The sequence below is a fragment of the Branchiostoma floridae genome, chromosome 3 (genome assembly GCF_000003815.2).
Source record: "Branchiostoma floridae strain S238N-H82 chromosome 3, Bfl_VNyyK, whole genome shotgun sequence".
In the NCBI taxonomy this organism is placed as follows: Eukaryota; Metazoa; Chordata; class Leptocardii; order Amphioxiformes; family Branchiostomatidae; genus Branchiostoma; species Branchiostoma floridae.
This window is the reverse complement of record NC_049981.1, coordinates 18474263-18488257: the sequence shown is the minus strand read 5'-3', so window position 1 is coordinate 18488257 and position 13995 is coordinate 18474263. Positions and strand designations below refer to the sequence as shown.

The 13995-nt window shown below is 40.6% G+C and overlaps 1 protein-coding gene and 1 long non-coding RNA gene across 4 annotated transcripts in view; one reads left to right on the top strand and one right to left on the bottom strand.

Moving 5' to 3' along the window:
• The window catches only part of LOC118411321 (tetraspanin-5-like), a 27926-nt gene extending 23150 nt beyond the window's left edge, over positions 1-4776 (bottom strand). For 2 of the 3 annotated variants that reach the window (XM_035813524.1, XM_035813525.1), the window contains exon 1: positions 4568-4776. In XM_035813524.1, the coding sequence (XP_035669417.1) occupies positions 4568-4636 (69 nt within the window). In that variant the 5' untranslated portion in view covers positions 4637-4776. The remainder of the gene's footprint in view (positions 1-4567) is intronic. The other variant, XM_035813523.1, reaches the window with a different exon arrangement.
• Positions 4777-6227: 1451 nt separating this feature from the next.
• On the top strand, positions 6228-11533 carry LOC118412493. The gene is made up of 4 exons (XR_004830774.1): positions 6228-6445; positions 9892-10000; positions 10289-10356; positions 10848-11533. It is a non-coding gene; the product is annotated as an uncharacterized LOC118412493 (long non-coding RNA).
• Positions 11534-13995: the final 2462 nt, after the last annotated feature.

Here is a 13995-nt window from a genome sequence, read left to right as displayed (position 1 = left end):
CATTATTAATTTGTTTACAATTTCTAAATTAGCTATAACAGACTTTCAGAAGTTATGTAGGGAAGTATTAAGTTTGCAATATAAGCTTTGCTGACATTTCAGGTTATATATCATGTTGTGCACCAAATGTTTTTTCTGTGCACCTCCATTTTTCAATGAGGCACATGCCATCAGTGTGCCTGTCCCAGAAATTAATCTCCAGCCCCTAAAATGAGGGTATGAATGGAGAAACCATAACGGTTGGTAATGGAACTTCATTTGTGGCTGCTGCCGAACAAGGTCACATGGGTGATGGTTAGCAAACACGTCTGGCCCATGCGTAGAGCAACAGTTACTCGTTAAGACACACATAAAATTGTTCATTTAATGCCAACTAGGGAATTCATGACTTCATTCAATGGATGACAAAAATGATCTTTCCAACAAGATTTGCATGGGATGATAAAAGTGAAAGCTATCAGTGCTGTATTTCAAAGGCAGGCTTTTTGTATTTCTCTATTTTCTTTTGGGGATATCAAGTCTTAGTCTGGAAAACCTCAACAATATCAGCTTACAACTTCCAATATAAATCATGTCTTGAAATGTCCATCTTTTGATTATCAAACACCAAAATGACAATTCAAATATATTATATAAGACCGTGGAGTTAGTAAAATGGCAATACATGTAGTTCTATTGTCATGGAAAATTGAAAGGCAAAATGATGCAAACAGGCCACATACTAAAAGGCTATATGTAGGTTACATGCAAAATTTAACTACTCCAGGTAATTCCAAAATAAAACAATTTCTGTCACTGATGAAAGGTAGGGAATGCTACCTGTAACCTGTCCAGTTGCTTGAGTAAGTGATATCTTGCATATCTTATTACCTAGATGTCTTCCAGGTAATGTTTTGTTACTTGTCAAAAACACACACAGGTGTGCTGGAGCGTACCTGGCACCACTTGTACCTGACGGCTCAAATGAATCACCAAGGCTTCACAGAAGGAAGTAAATGCCTGATTGGGCACAGGTGTTGGATTCAGATAAACAACAAACCCTACAACCTTAAACTATTAAGAGGAGAACATCCACATACAAAGATGAACAAACTCTTATCTTGGTCTAAGCAGAGCAGAAAACTATGTGCCTCAGAAATGAGGTACAATCTTAGGTATAATATTGGCTTCTAGAGTACTTTTGCATCTATTGCCAGCATAAAAAGTTGAATGATACAAAGAAGAGGATGTGAAGAGATGTTATGTTTGAATAAATCAAATGAAGTGTATTCTGTTCAAGCAATAATGATAAAGGTCACTGACTTGTACAAGGAAGTACCTGTCATTTACACGTACACTGACAAAAAAGCATTACTGTCAGGGATCCGTAAGATATATGACTTACAAATTATATATGCCATATACTATGATATAGCATCTTTTATATGTAACTTATAAAAATGTCTGCCATCCTTTCAGTTTCAAGAAGACAATCTCTGCAAAATGTTATGATAGCCATTTCTGTATACTGTAACATTGAAGGCATGAAGACTGATGCTGTATGGTGTGAACAAATAAAACATGTTCTTGATTGGCTGGTAAACTTGAATACAAAGTGGAACCCAGGAGAGAGTATGGGCAAAAAGTCACAACAGTATATCTTGAAACTTTTTCACCGTTTTCATTTTCACAGTTGTTGTGGCAATCTCTCCACCGCACATTCATGACACCATGAATATGTCTCCCTTGTGACTACTGTACCACACTGTTTCAACTGCAAATTCAAAACACGATGGAAGCCCCCATTTCTTTTCTACTGTAAATCAAGACCATGTAGCAAAAGTTGATAAATTTACAGTAACAAGGACATGCAGCTTTGTCATTCACGATGTTTGAGCATGTTCTTTACAGTCTGTCAAACAAGGATGACAGAGATTGTATGTTTGCAATGGTATTCTGAATGATGTCCCATTTGCTGAGTTAGAATGATTCATCAACTTGAAGGTGATTCCTCCTTAAGTGCAATGCCTTTGTTATACAAGCGATTGCGAAGACGTCAAGGTGACGCAGTGGTAGCCAAGAAGCAAGCAGTAGGCAAAAGATTAATTTACACATTAATTAGTAATATGATTTGCTAATCTAAATATATAAATATGAAATAATCAGAATTAGTAACCTAACCCATGTCCTTTTTCCTATCAGTCATCAAATACCCTGAATGTAAACAAAAGCAGTCATTGTTCCTACCTAGGTTTTTACAAGTGAAATACAGTTAAAAGAAAATTGGAATTAAAATTCAAACATTCTCCATACATACTCCATGTCCTGGTAACAGAATGTATTGATTATGTGAAGGTACTCCATCCCTATACAAAAATACCTGATAAGAGGATGGCCACCGCTGACCAAGGACAGTGCATTGATCCACATGTACAAAGAAGCGAGAAGTCGTTGATGTATAGTTAACTTTTATTTTGTTGTTTCTACTTACCTATATATGTCTTTTACGTCATACTATCAACAGCCTGTACCTAGCCCGCCGAGGCATGAATATACAATAAAGGTCTTTCATTCATCCATTCATTGATTTAATGATTAATACTGGGTGTATATGTATCATGCATGTAATAGATAAGTTGAATTCGAATTTTTAGTTGAATTTTTAGATATCAAGTTCAACCATTGATCAGTTTTTTCAACATGAAAATTCATGATTAAGTAGGAAGGGGTGCTTGTATTATAATTTTCTAACAAAAGGGATACTTGTTTCTGAACTGTAAGTATATGTGAATAGAATAAAAGCATTCCATTTTGATTTCACATATGCAGTATTACTGTCTGTTTTGGCACCGGATAAATTCAAATTTTTTTATGATGTCTTCTTATCTTTTCCCTTGGTAATTTTGCATCAATGAAGGACTTTTTTCAAATCAATTTGTAAAAATATTTGTTTTTGGCTTCATCTCTGCAAACTTGTGCGTAGTTATAAAACTTGCGAATCGCTTGCCACAAAATTGCTCAAATTTTTCAGTGTAGCAGAGGTACATTTTAATCATAAGCAAATACATGTATTCTACAGTACATGAAAACAATGTGTTTGACGTCCCCTTTTTATTCATCTGAGCAATAAACTTGAAAAAAGTATGCACCCAACTTTGGTGACAACTTGAAGTTGAAGCTCCTTTCGAATTTTGAAAAGTGTAAAAAAAAAAACTAGAAAGTGCGTACTTTGTAATCAAGAAAATGCAGTAAGCTATGCCTGCACAGACAAGATATGGCATTCACTTCCACAAGATTTAACCTAGTGTTGCGCATAGAAAAAATGGATCGCCCAAAGGTCAACTAATCTAGATGTAGTGTGCCGGGACACTTTGTCAAGGTGCTGCAACAGTAACGTCAATTATGCTGTAGAATTAATTTTGAAGCCCATGCCAGCATCTCGTCTGTCTTTATCAAGCACATTGTAATCTGACGGCAGTAGACAACCGAGAAGCATCACCATCCAGGCACTTGACTCCAGGAATTATACGGCTTAAGCAATGATTCGTTTCTGCAATTCCGTGATAACATTGTGTTTTCGGTATCATACTTTTCAGCTCGAGTATAAGTCTAAGCAAGCTTATGAGGTCGAATTTAGGTTCAGACAGTATTTGTGGGGCAGGGATTAAGTCTTTCTTGCTTTACAACTGATGAGGATGGAAATGACTTAACATGCTCTAATTCCATCTTGATTCGTTTAGCATATAGCTGTGGTAATCATTAAAGCTACAACAACTGTCAAAGCTACAAAACAAGAACAAAGGGTACCAAGCCTCTTTGCCGCCAAGATGCAACAAGGACGATCCATTTATGATTAGGATCAGGGCATGGTGGTCTATCTGTTTGCTATCTGAAACAAGGATTTCAAATCTCCTTCGTCTGCAATGCAATTTTGAGTTATGACAGTCAGTTGGTTGAAGGTATATGTATATAATCCACAATACCAAATTGATGGTAAATTTTCATTGCGGTAAAACGTCCTGAAATCTAACAAAGAATTTTTTTTCACATGTTAACTTCTTTCCTTTACGCTTCCCGAAGTTAAATGATCATCAAAATTATTTGGTACAGCTGCAACCATAACACATCCTTCCAAATAATAATTTATGAGTCCTGCTCTTGGGCAAGGACCATAAACATTTATAACACACCCACGCTGTTTACCGTCGTGACTCCTGGCTCCTTAAGGAAATTGTCTGCCTTAAAACTCCAGGCATTTTCAAATCCCATTGATCCCATTTCTTACATATAAATATCACCCCCCCCCCCAACCACCTTCAAAGGGCTCTAGCAAAAATTAATCATTTTTTAACGCAGAAATGCAGTTTACACGTAAAAATTGTTGTAGTTATGGATGAGTAACTACGTCTTCTGGTACAAAATAATGCTGTTTAGCCATGTATCGTGAAGACGGGGACACAACATCGCGGAAACAAAACCTACAACGCAAAAACTGAACTTACAGCGGGTCACTAAACACATCATAACACACAACACACTATGCGAAGGAGGTTGAAAATATGTTTTCGATGTTCGTATTTGTACTCACCCAAAATATCACGTTGAAGCCAAAAACCAGGTACTTGACCAAGCAGCTCACTTCTGTATCTCTGGCCATGGCTTGTAGCTTGGTCAGGAACCCATAAAACGTCAAAAAGAAGAGGAAAACGTCGGCGATTTTCGCCTGAAAGGTTGAGTCAGATCCTGCCTTTACCGCTACTATTCATTCCTGGGGCTGACTTGTGCTGACGTCATCAAGATGGGGAGCGCTGGCAAACGGCAACAACAATGCCACCGCAGGCGAGCGCTACGTGATCTGATTTGAGCAGAACAGAAGTCTTGGAGTAATACCATGAAAAAAATTACTGCTTTTATAAAGCAGCTTTTTGCTCAGCATGAAATCATTTTTCACTTAACAAGCATCCCAGTTAACAAACATCCCAATGTGGGGCACTGTTTAATAAATTGCACAAGGAATCAACTGCAATTTTTTCAAACATCGCTGAATGGGGCTTCTACACCGTGCACCGCAAAATCCTTTAAAGGTACCTATGTTCCTACCTTAGATGTCCTAGGTATATTTTAACTTAACTTACCTCAATAGCAAAGCTATTTCAATGCCAAACCTCATGAAAATGTCACCATTCATATTAAATCCAACCCTTGATCAAATCTCTGATCAAATCCATTCAAATCTACTGAGTGCAGTTTGTGGTGATGCGAGAACAAGATTCATGGTGTGGTTGGGTCTCGGAGGCACATAGACGCAGAGACAGACACACACTCACACATGCGCATAAGAAACAAACAGTTATACCCACGCATTCAAAGACACACAAGCACACACACATCTAACACCGCACACACACACTAACACAAACAAACACACACATACACACACACACACTGTCACACACGCACACACGCACGTACGCACACACATACATACACCCACACATAAACAAACACACACACACACACCGTAGACACGAAAAACGCACACTCTCACACAGAGTGAGAGCGAAAAGAAGTTAATATCATTTTTGTGAAAGTACATAAAGTAATTTGTTTTGAAGCAGGTTCAATATGGGTTCAGCCACATTCCAAAGAAATTACTCCCATTTTTTCATGCCAAAGTGACTTCTTAAAAGACATCCAGAATTTCTACACTGTATGTGTAGAAATATGTAATCAATTCAAACTTTCAAAAACATTCAAGTGCACCCAGGTCAGTCAATTCGTACCCTGAACAAACTTTACTTTCTGTGTACCGTGTCACCAAGGGCACCAAGGACCACTGAAAGGCCCGTCCAACTCTATAATGATGTTTTGGTAGTGATTGTTCTCTATAATCCCTGTACAAACGCCGTTGCGTGTAACTGTTACGTTCGTAATGTCTTCAGACCTATCAACGAACGGAAGAAACATGAATCAGTGTTTGTTTGCCGATTCGGGTCGCGGGACAATCTGACAAAAGAACATTTTTTATTGCGTATAATAAATCAATCTTCAAAACTTTGTGTTAAGTTTTGTATAGTCTCACGTGCTAAGTTGGATACCAGAAAATAGTCCACAGAAAACTCAGCAACCGTTGAATTTGAACGTTCATTATTTATTCATTCATTGTGACCTGTACATTGCTGTTGGTCAGGCATTGTCTGTCAATACAATAGGTCCTTCAGGCAGTCAAGACAAATGAAGGTCCTGGCTTAGATACTAGTACGCGGCAGAAAAAGCCGTGGAGAGAAGGAGAGTATTCCCACAAGGGACGGAGCTTTGTTGATTTTGAGGCGAAGGCTTCAGATTTTGGCCCAGTTTTCCATCTTCAGGGCAGCCCATACGGACAGCATGCGTCTGACGGCTGTCTTGCTGGTGACAGCATTGCTGTCGCTGGCCTTGGTGACGGAGGCGTTCGACTTCTACGGAGGTTTGTTGTATATGTCAGTAGAGACTCTGCGATCTAGCAGATTCGGGGAAGTTCGACAGGGATCGTGACCACAGTCTCTGTCTACATATAGAATCCGATCACGGGATCTCTACTGATAGAGTCACCGATTGTGTTGGAACAGGTCCTGGGTGCGATCTCTGTCGACTGCATAACGAGAAGGGCCTATCGCAAATCGTGATCTCTACCGGTAGAATCGCAAAAGTCCCTACCTAGTTAACATACATATAGTGACTAATGGCTTTTTTTCATTCTTACAAGTTCCAGATTTTTGTACCTGTTTCACCTAGAAAAAAATTTAGATCTGCTTTTTGGTATCTTGCCACGGCCATTGCCATTCTTGTACATTATTCGATGGGTAACTAATAAACGGGTCGTGACTGGTGTGAAAATGGAGAAACTTGCGCCTGGAAATATTCCACTAGACTTCTCCAGAGGGAGTGAAAACTATTTTAGATATTGGCCAAAATAGGGGGATATGTACGTAAATGTTGCCAAAGAAGTTGACCACCCATAGGAGTGCACAGCCGCCCGCAGATATGTCCCCCTATAGTTGGCAAACGTCGTTGGCAACATATCCACTCTATTTCGTGATTTTTTTCAGTCCGTAGAAGGGTCATGTGGAGACTAAGGACTCCGCAGCCAACGGAAGTTACTCAGAAAAGTTTGGCTGTAAAAAGAATGATGGACGCAAGTCAAGGTCCAACTGTGTTGGCGTGAGAGAATTCATCCACATCCTTTTGGCTTCTACGAAGTTCTTGCGTTATATTTCAGGAAATACTGAACAAAATAAGACGTTTGGCTGCCCGCAAAATCTAACGCAACTGTCATACTCATTCAGACGAATTCCGTTGCTTCATTTGCTTTGGTTTCACTGCCAAAAGTAAAACAATTTCATTAAACAAACATTAATTCAACTTATTGCCTTTCATTTGTAGTGAAGATAAAAGAAGAGATATGTTTTATGATGGAAGGTTTGTCTAGTTGTATTGGGAATATGAACTACTACTACTACTATTGGGAATATGAAGTTTTCTACATTACTTAAGTGTATTAAATATGGAAACAACTCTACATTCAATAACAAAATGGCGTTCGTCATATCTTTTGTTCAAATTGCAATATCCACATAACGTTATATAGAAACCCCGACAAAAACGCCTAAAACACGTCAAAAACAGCTGGAGCCGAACTCTGCTTGGAGACTGCGGCAGTACGACGGTTGGGATCAACGAGTCAGATGCAATAGAAACTGGGAGCAATAGAACTGATATGCCGTTAGAAAAAAAGCCAGACACCTAGCTAGAGCCTGCAAAGGAGGCTACTCAATCTTCTGTAGCCCCTTCCAACCGTGCTTTCTTACTCTACTAACATTACGAACACCTGCCCCGTCTTGGGACTAATCTGTCGAGACGTCCGCGCAACGTTGATAAATACCTGAGGAGGTCTGATATGGCGCAGCACACCAGCCATGACTGCTGCCTTCGGGTCATTGACAGTGTGCCATAGAAGCAAAAGCATCGCTGCTAACGTTGTCTCGTGATTAAATGGAGTACTCTAGTATAGTATAGTGAAGTATAGTATAGAAGTGTGGCGTAGAGTAGAGTAGAGCAGAGTTGGGTTCTTTGGCCAGGTAGAAATTCTAGAGTTTGCAGTTTGGGTCGCTAACCAAGTTCAATTCAATGTCATTTCTGACCTGTGTGCGTTGTCCACCACTAGCCCATTACACTACTAGCCCACCCCACCCCACCCCATAACACCTCAACCCACCCACTCAAAAATAATGATGAAAAATGAATGTCTCATAATGAAAGACCATTGTAGAACAGTGTTTAACACTCAGTTAGCTTGCATGAGTGAAGGTTCATTGGCATTTCTATCCTATATAGAACAGATCCCTGGCTGCACTGGCATTCCCAGAGACTTAACGCGCAGCTGGGGCGCGAAACCCCTGTCTGCCGATAGATCGCACCAAGTGGCAGGCTTCTGAGTGAAAGCAGGTGTTTAACTGGGTTTCTCTTGACTTCACAAGGTGTGGGCCTCAAACTTCAAACGGGAAAAGTTTTAGTCATGTAACCGAATGAGGGTTCCAGCGGGTGCATTCATTTTCAATCTTCGATAGTCCCTAGACGTAGCATATTTTCACCTGGTCTTGTCTTCTTACCTCAAGGGCCATTAAAGGACACGGGCCCCCGGGTCATGAGGGGCATGGGCCATTGCAGACCAATGAGGTCACGCCTGGGATCCCAGCCAAGACTACACACACGCCCTGTACCTTTGTGCACGTGATTCCGACAACTAGCAGACAAAAAGTGTGATTTTAAGAGCTGTGACTTCAAAGTGGACAATGTAACGGCTTGAAAAATGACCATGGTGACGTGCACTCACCTTTTTCAAGACGAGAAATCGGAAATCCATTAGTGAGCTAAATGGTTAATTAATGGGAAGTCAGGAGTCAGGAGTTCCGGGGGTTGACTGGAACGTCAGAAAGCAGCATATCTATCAAAGCAAATGTCCAACAACAAGGTCCAATGTACGGACATAACTTGGAAAGAAGCCCTGACAAGGGCTTACATTCTGCACGCAAAGATAACGAACCCACAGGTGACCTGTTATCAATGGTTCATCTATGCCCTGTCACTTGTACATACAACTGACGCCTTCAACATGTGTCTCCATTGGTGTGTAACTTATAATCTCCGAGAAGAGGTTAGGCTGTTGTCGGCGCTAACAAACAAGAAAGTCGGACCAAACCAGAACCTAACCTAGCTAACTTCATCAGGTGTGTGTGAAGGGGGGAGGGGTCCTTGTCACCTCTTATCCTCTGAGATCTACAGGTGACACCAGGATTTCCACAAATTTCTGTCCAGCATGACAGAGTCCTGTATCCTCCGTGGATATCAAAGACTGTCAAAGCAGAGAAGAATGTTGGAAAAGAAATGGGAGCTCTGACTGGTTTGGGGTAATATGGCGGTGCTGGATGGTTACTAGTATAATTAACTATCGTGACATAAATGAAGCTATCTAATAGTATAATAACAAATCAAATGTCTGTCACGAAGAAAACAGCACAAATTAGAGATGACAAAAATACCGGGAGAACAAGCTTGTAAAAAAACATTGGGAGCCAAAAGGCCTCTACTTGGAGAGTATTCAGCTTCTGACCGTGACCGCATCCCTAGTAATCGTGTCGTGCTGTGTGCTTCTATTATGTCCCGACCCCATATCTGTCCACCTAGGCCTATAACGTTTAGTATATATAATGCTATGCAAAAGAGAAGTAGTGCTTTAACAATGTGAAATACACTATGCCGCCATATTTTCTATTATGTTAGATTAGATGTAGATAGGTATACGTTATTTGCCATACATTGTACCTGTTATAATCGTTGTGCAATAAACTTGACTTGACTTGTGTGTCCCTACAGAATGCCCGGACCACTGTGTGCAGAGCCAGTGCCACTATGAGTACGGCTGTTTCCAGTGCATGCAGGGATTCATCGCGCACTTCGTGGATGGCAGCTGTGCCCGTTCAAAGTAAGAGGGACATTCCACTGAATATAACTCACACTTCTTACTATTTCACACTATAAACAGCTTTTAGTCACTTCTTTATTATCATTATTTATTATCATTACGTTAAGACACATATATCGTCGAATGGTCGGGTGGCTAGGCCAGCAGACACGAGATCATGCGAGAGGTTACTGGTTCGATTCCTGGCTAGACATTCGGTGTCCCACCGTCTCAATAAATAACGAGCTATGAGACTACCTTTACCTACTTTTTATTTTATTTTACGACAACGTTGACGTTCCGTTGCAGGTACGGTACGTGCGTGGTCACCTGTCCTGATGGCTACTTACCTGATCCCACCAAGGAGTTCTGCCAGGGTTCGTACTGGTTCTGTCCACTATATATGTATAGATGTATGATGGGAATGGTTCCGGGATGATTGCCACAGATGAAAGTCAAAGAAAGTGGAAAATAAAGTTGCAAAGGCTATGAATTGTTAAACAAACACCCAGAGATACATTGCAAAAGTTATATCGCCCACTTTAAGTTTATCCAATGATCGTTTACGATTATCTGGAGGGTAGTCGGGGGATTATCAGAGCATTGCTGTAGCCCAATCAGTCGAAGTTGTAGGGCTGATATCAATTAGGATTTTACCATGGTCAATACTGCCCGAAGGAGGAGGGGGCACATGCATATGCTGCTGTATATTGCAACTGCTGCCAGGTCCGAAGTCAATGTCACGCCTGTGCCAGTTTGCAGGTCTTCACATGTAAGTTACCAATATTCAGACTACCGTATGATCTAGACGATAGCACCCATCACTAATTGTGGCTTCTAACACCCGAATCTTGTTTTATATTTTCAGCGTGTGACGAAGGGGAGTGTGACTGAGTGTGATCCAGCTTGGCGGAGATACCGACGATCCAAACGGCCCTGACCTACGGAGAAACCAACACGTTTTGTTCTTCAGTGTTCAGTTTTGTTTCCATTTCTTTCCTTCCACAACCTAAGAAAATCGATCACCGTATATACACCTTAGTTACTAATCTCAACTGTTTGAAATAAGTGGTAGTCATATAAGATACCAACTGATACAAATATGAATTGAACAACTCTATCAGAATAAGAATGACCTACAATTGTAATATCATTTAGTATCGAGCTTTGAATGAGAAATATGGCATGTATCAATAATTTCTACGAATCAACTTGGATTCAGGAGTGCTGAGAAGAAGGCAGGGATTTGTTACGCTAGACCGACAAAGGCAAGACAAAACAACAGAAGAGAAGTTCGTATGTACTTTGTACAGTGTTTATGTTTTGTTCGATGCAGAGGGTGGTTTGTAAAGAAGAACGGTAAATTACATTGATTCTTCTGGATCAAAGTTAAACTGTGATTTCCAACACAAATTATGGTTCAACTTGTTCCGGAATGACTTCTGCCAACGCAGATGAACTTTCTCTGAGGTTTGACTCTAAATTTTCTTTTAGCTTGATGTCTTATTTCTTTCAACTTCAGTCTTTGTGGATAAAACTATCGAGCATGATATATATATACAGAGTAATCATTGTGTATACGCCTTTTGACTTTATACAACAATGATTTATTATTTACGTTGATGAAGGTTATACATCCAGCCTGACCCAGGTAATAAGATATGTCAAAAAGCATGTAGTCAAGCAACTGGAAATGATTTTGGAAACGGTCAGACGTTTCAGATAGCATCCTCTATCTTTCGTCATCCACTATCTATCGTCAGTGTCACTGATGCTATCTAAAACGTCTAACCATCATATCTAGTTGCTTGAGTAACTGCTTTTTGGCACAACATTTTATCTATTTAGCATAACATCTTATTCATTTCTTGGTTTGACTGTTAAGCACGCGCAGTTCTACCCGGGTAGCCGGTGTATTACAAATAGCTAGCCCTGCTGACAAGGACAATAGAAATGCAATTTGGCGTGGACAGAATAACAATCAACAGTTTTCCAACTACTCCCCGAATAGTTTTGTCAATGACTCAGTCGGGACTTAGAATGTACTGCAATTTATAGTCAAGTTAAATATCACAGGGACGCAGAGACATGATATCATGTTATACGCACGGTGCATTTTTGTTTTCTGATGCACAAGCAATACCATACCATCATTCAATAGCGTTTGCAGGAAAACACTGTAGTTTGGATTCAATATTTCAAGTAATGATTGACATCTATGGCACACCAGTCCCACACTGTATACACAAGTTACGAAAGTCATAAAATCTTTTAAAAAATTCAAGAAAAAAGAACATTTACTTACCAAGTTGTAACGTTACCACCTGTTGCAAAGTCGTACAGGTTTAACGTTATATGCTTGTTGGCCACAGTCTGCCATCTGGGATGTGTGCTGTGGGATGTGTGTTGCTATGACTTTTGGGATGGTCACCTTTCCCCCGCTAGACTAGACGCCATCCCATGATCTGAGGAATATATTACTAGTATATTGCGCCGCCGAATCTATTGATTACGCATTCGTAATTCTGGACACCCCTCCTTTCAATAACGTACAATCCCTCATTAAAAGTTGACGACCGTCCTTGCTAGCCCGGGGAGTCCCATTTGGCAGGTGCCGGGGCAGACGAGGCTGCCCCTTTTGGAGAAATGCGTAGACATATTTATCATGACAGCAACTTGAGATACCAAACGGTCCAAACCCCACATCCCCCTCCCCCAATTACTGTGTGCTGAAAAGAACCTACAGTTTCATTTCGAAGATCTTTGAACGCTGTTGCGTTGCAACTTCCTACAATGGAAAATGATCGCCGGGGTTAAGGTTTGGCTGTAACTTTTGAGCTTTTCCGCAATTTCGGCCCAGTATGAATATCTGTTCAGACTATCTCTTTTCCAGCTATCCTACATAATTCAAAAGCTATTTGTATCTAACATTCATACATGGAGTCCAGTATATGTCCAGAATACCAGATAGATCCGGATGCTAATATCAAAACTAGACGTTCTGCTACAGTACCGTAGAAAGCCTCTTTCAGGCCCATTATTGAACTTGACCTTAGTTTTCTCGACCTTTACTCACATACCAAATATCATAAGGATCCACCCGCACTGGACACACGCAGTCCACACACGCACCTAAAACTAAACTTCTTGGCAAAGGCAAAAATGATCTCAACGACTTGTCAACTTTAGCCTTAGAATTCTAGGAAACCTTCAGTTGGCTGCCTGTACCTGATTACGGCCTTGCCCTATCTCCAAACACCTGGTACAAATCTCTGCTGGTGATGTTAAAGTTCAATATTCACTTCAAGATCATTACCAGTCGTTTGGTTGCAGGGTTCCATACAGGACAAAGACCGCGTGACCCGACACATCTGTCTGCGTCACAGACAGCAATGACAGAGGTGGAACAGTAGAACTGGTTGTTAAAATGTTGCCAATAAGAAAAGATCGTGATAAAATGTACCACGAGAAAAGGATTTAGTTTGTGCGAAAAACTTTTTTCTAGGACAGGTTTTGATACTAAATTCCTTTCAAACATCGGTTTGAACGTCGCAGTTCTAGTTTGAGTATCAGGCTGCCCTCGCCTTCTCACAGCAGGACTAGATCAATGTTACGAGGATAACTCTGCCTTGGACAGGGACCAGGTCGTCTCTCCTTCGCACTGCCACATATGTACACCAGACCAAGAGATAGCAAGAAAAGAATTCCGCTGCATCGCCGCGGAAAGCCGCCAGGGGAACATAATGGAATCATTTATTCATCTTGCCAACTTCTACCAACAAATTAAGTATCATTTCTTATTATGCTGTTCAGAAACACACACACACACACACACACACACACACACACACACACACATACAGTCTTTCCGGCACACACACAAACACACAACGTCATACACACAAACACAAACAAACAAACGAACACGAAAACCTAACAAGAAAGGTAATAAAACATTCAGTCTACAGCTTGAGTTTATCGACCAGGTGTATCACCGCTGACGTGTTTTATCAGTC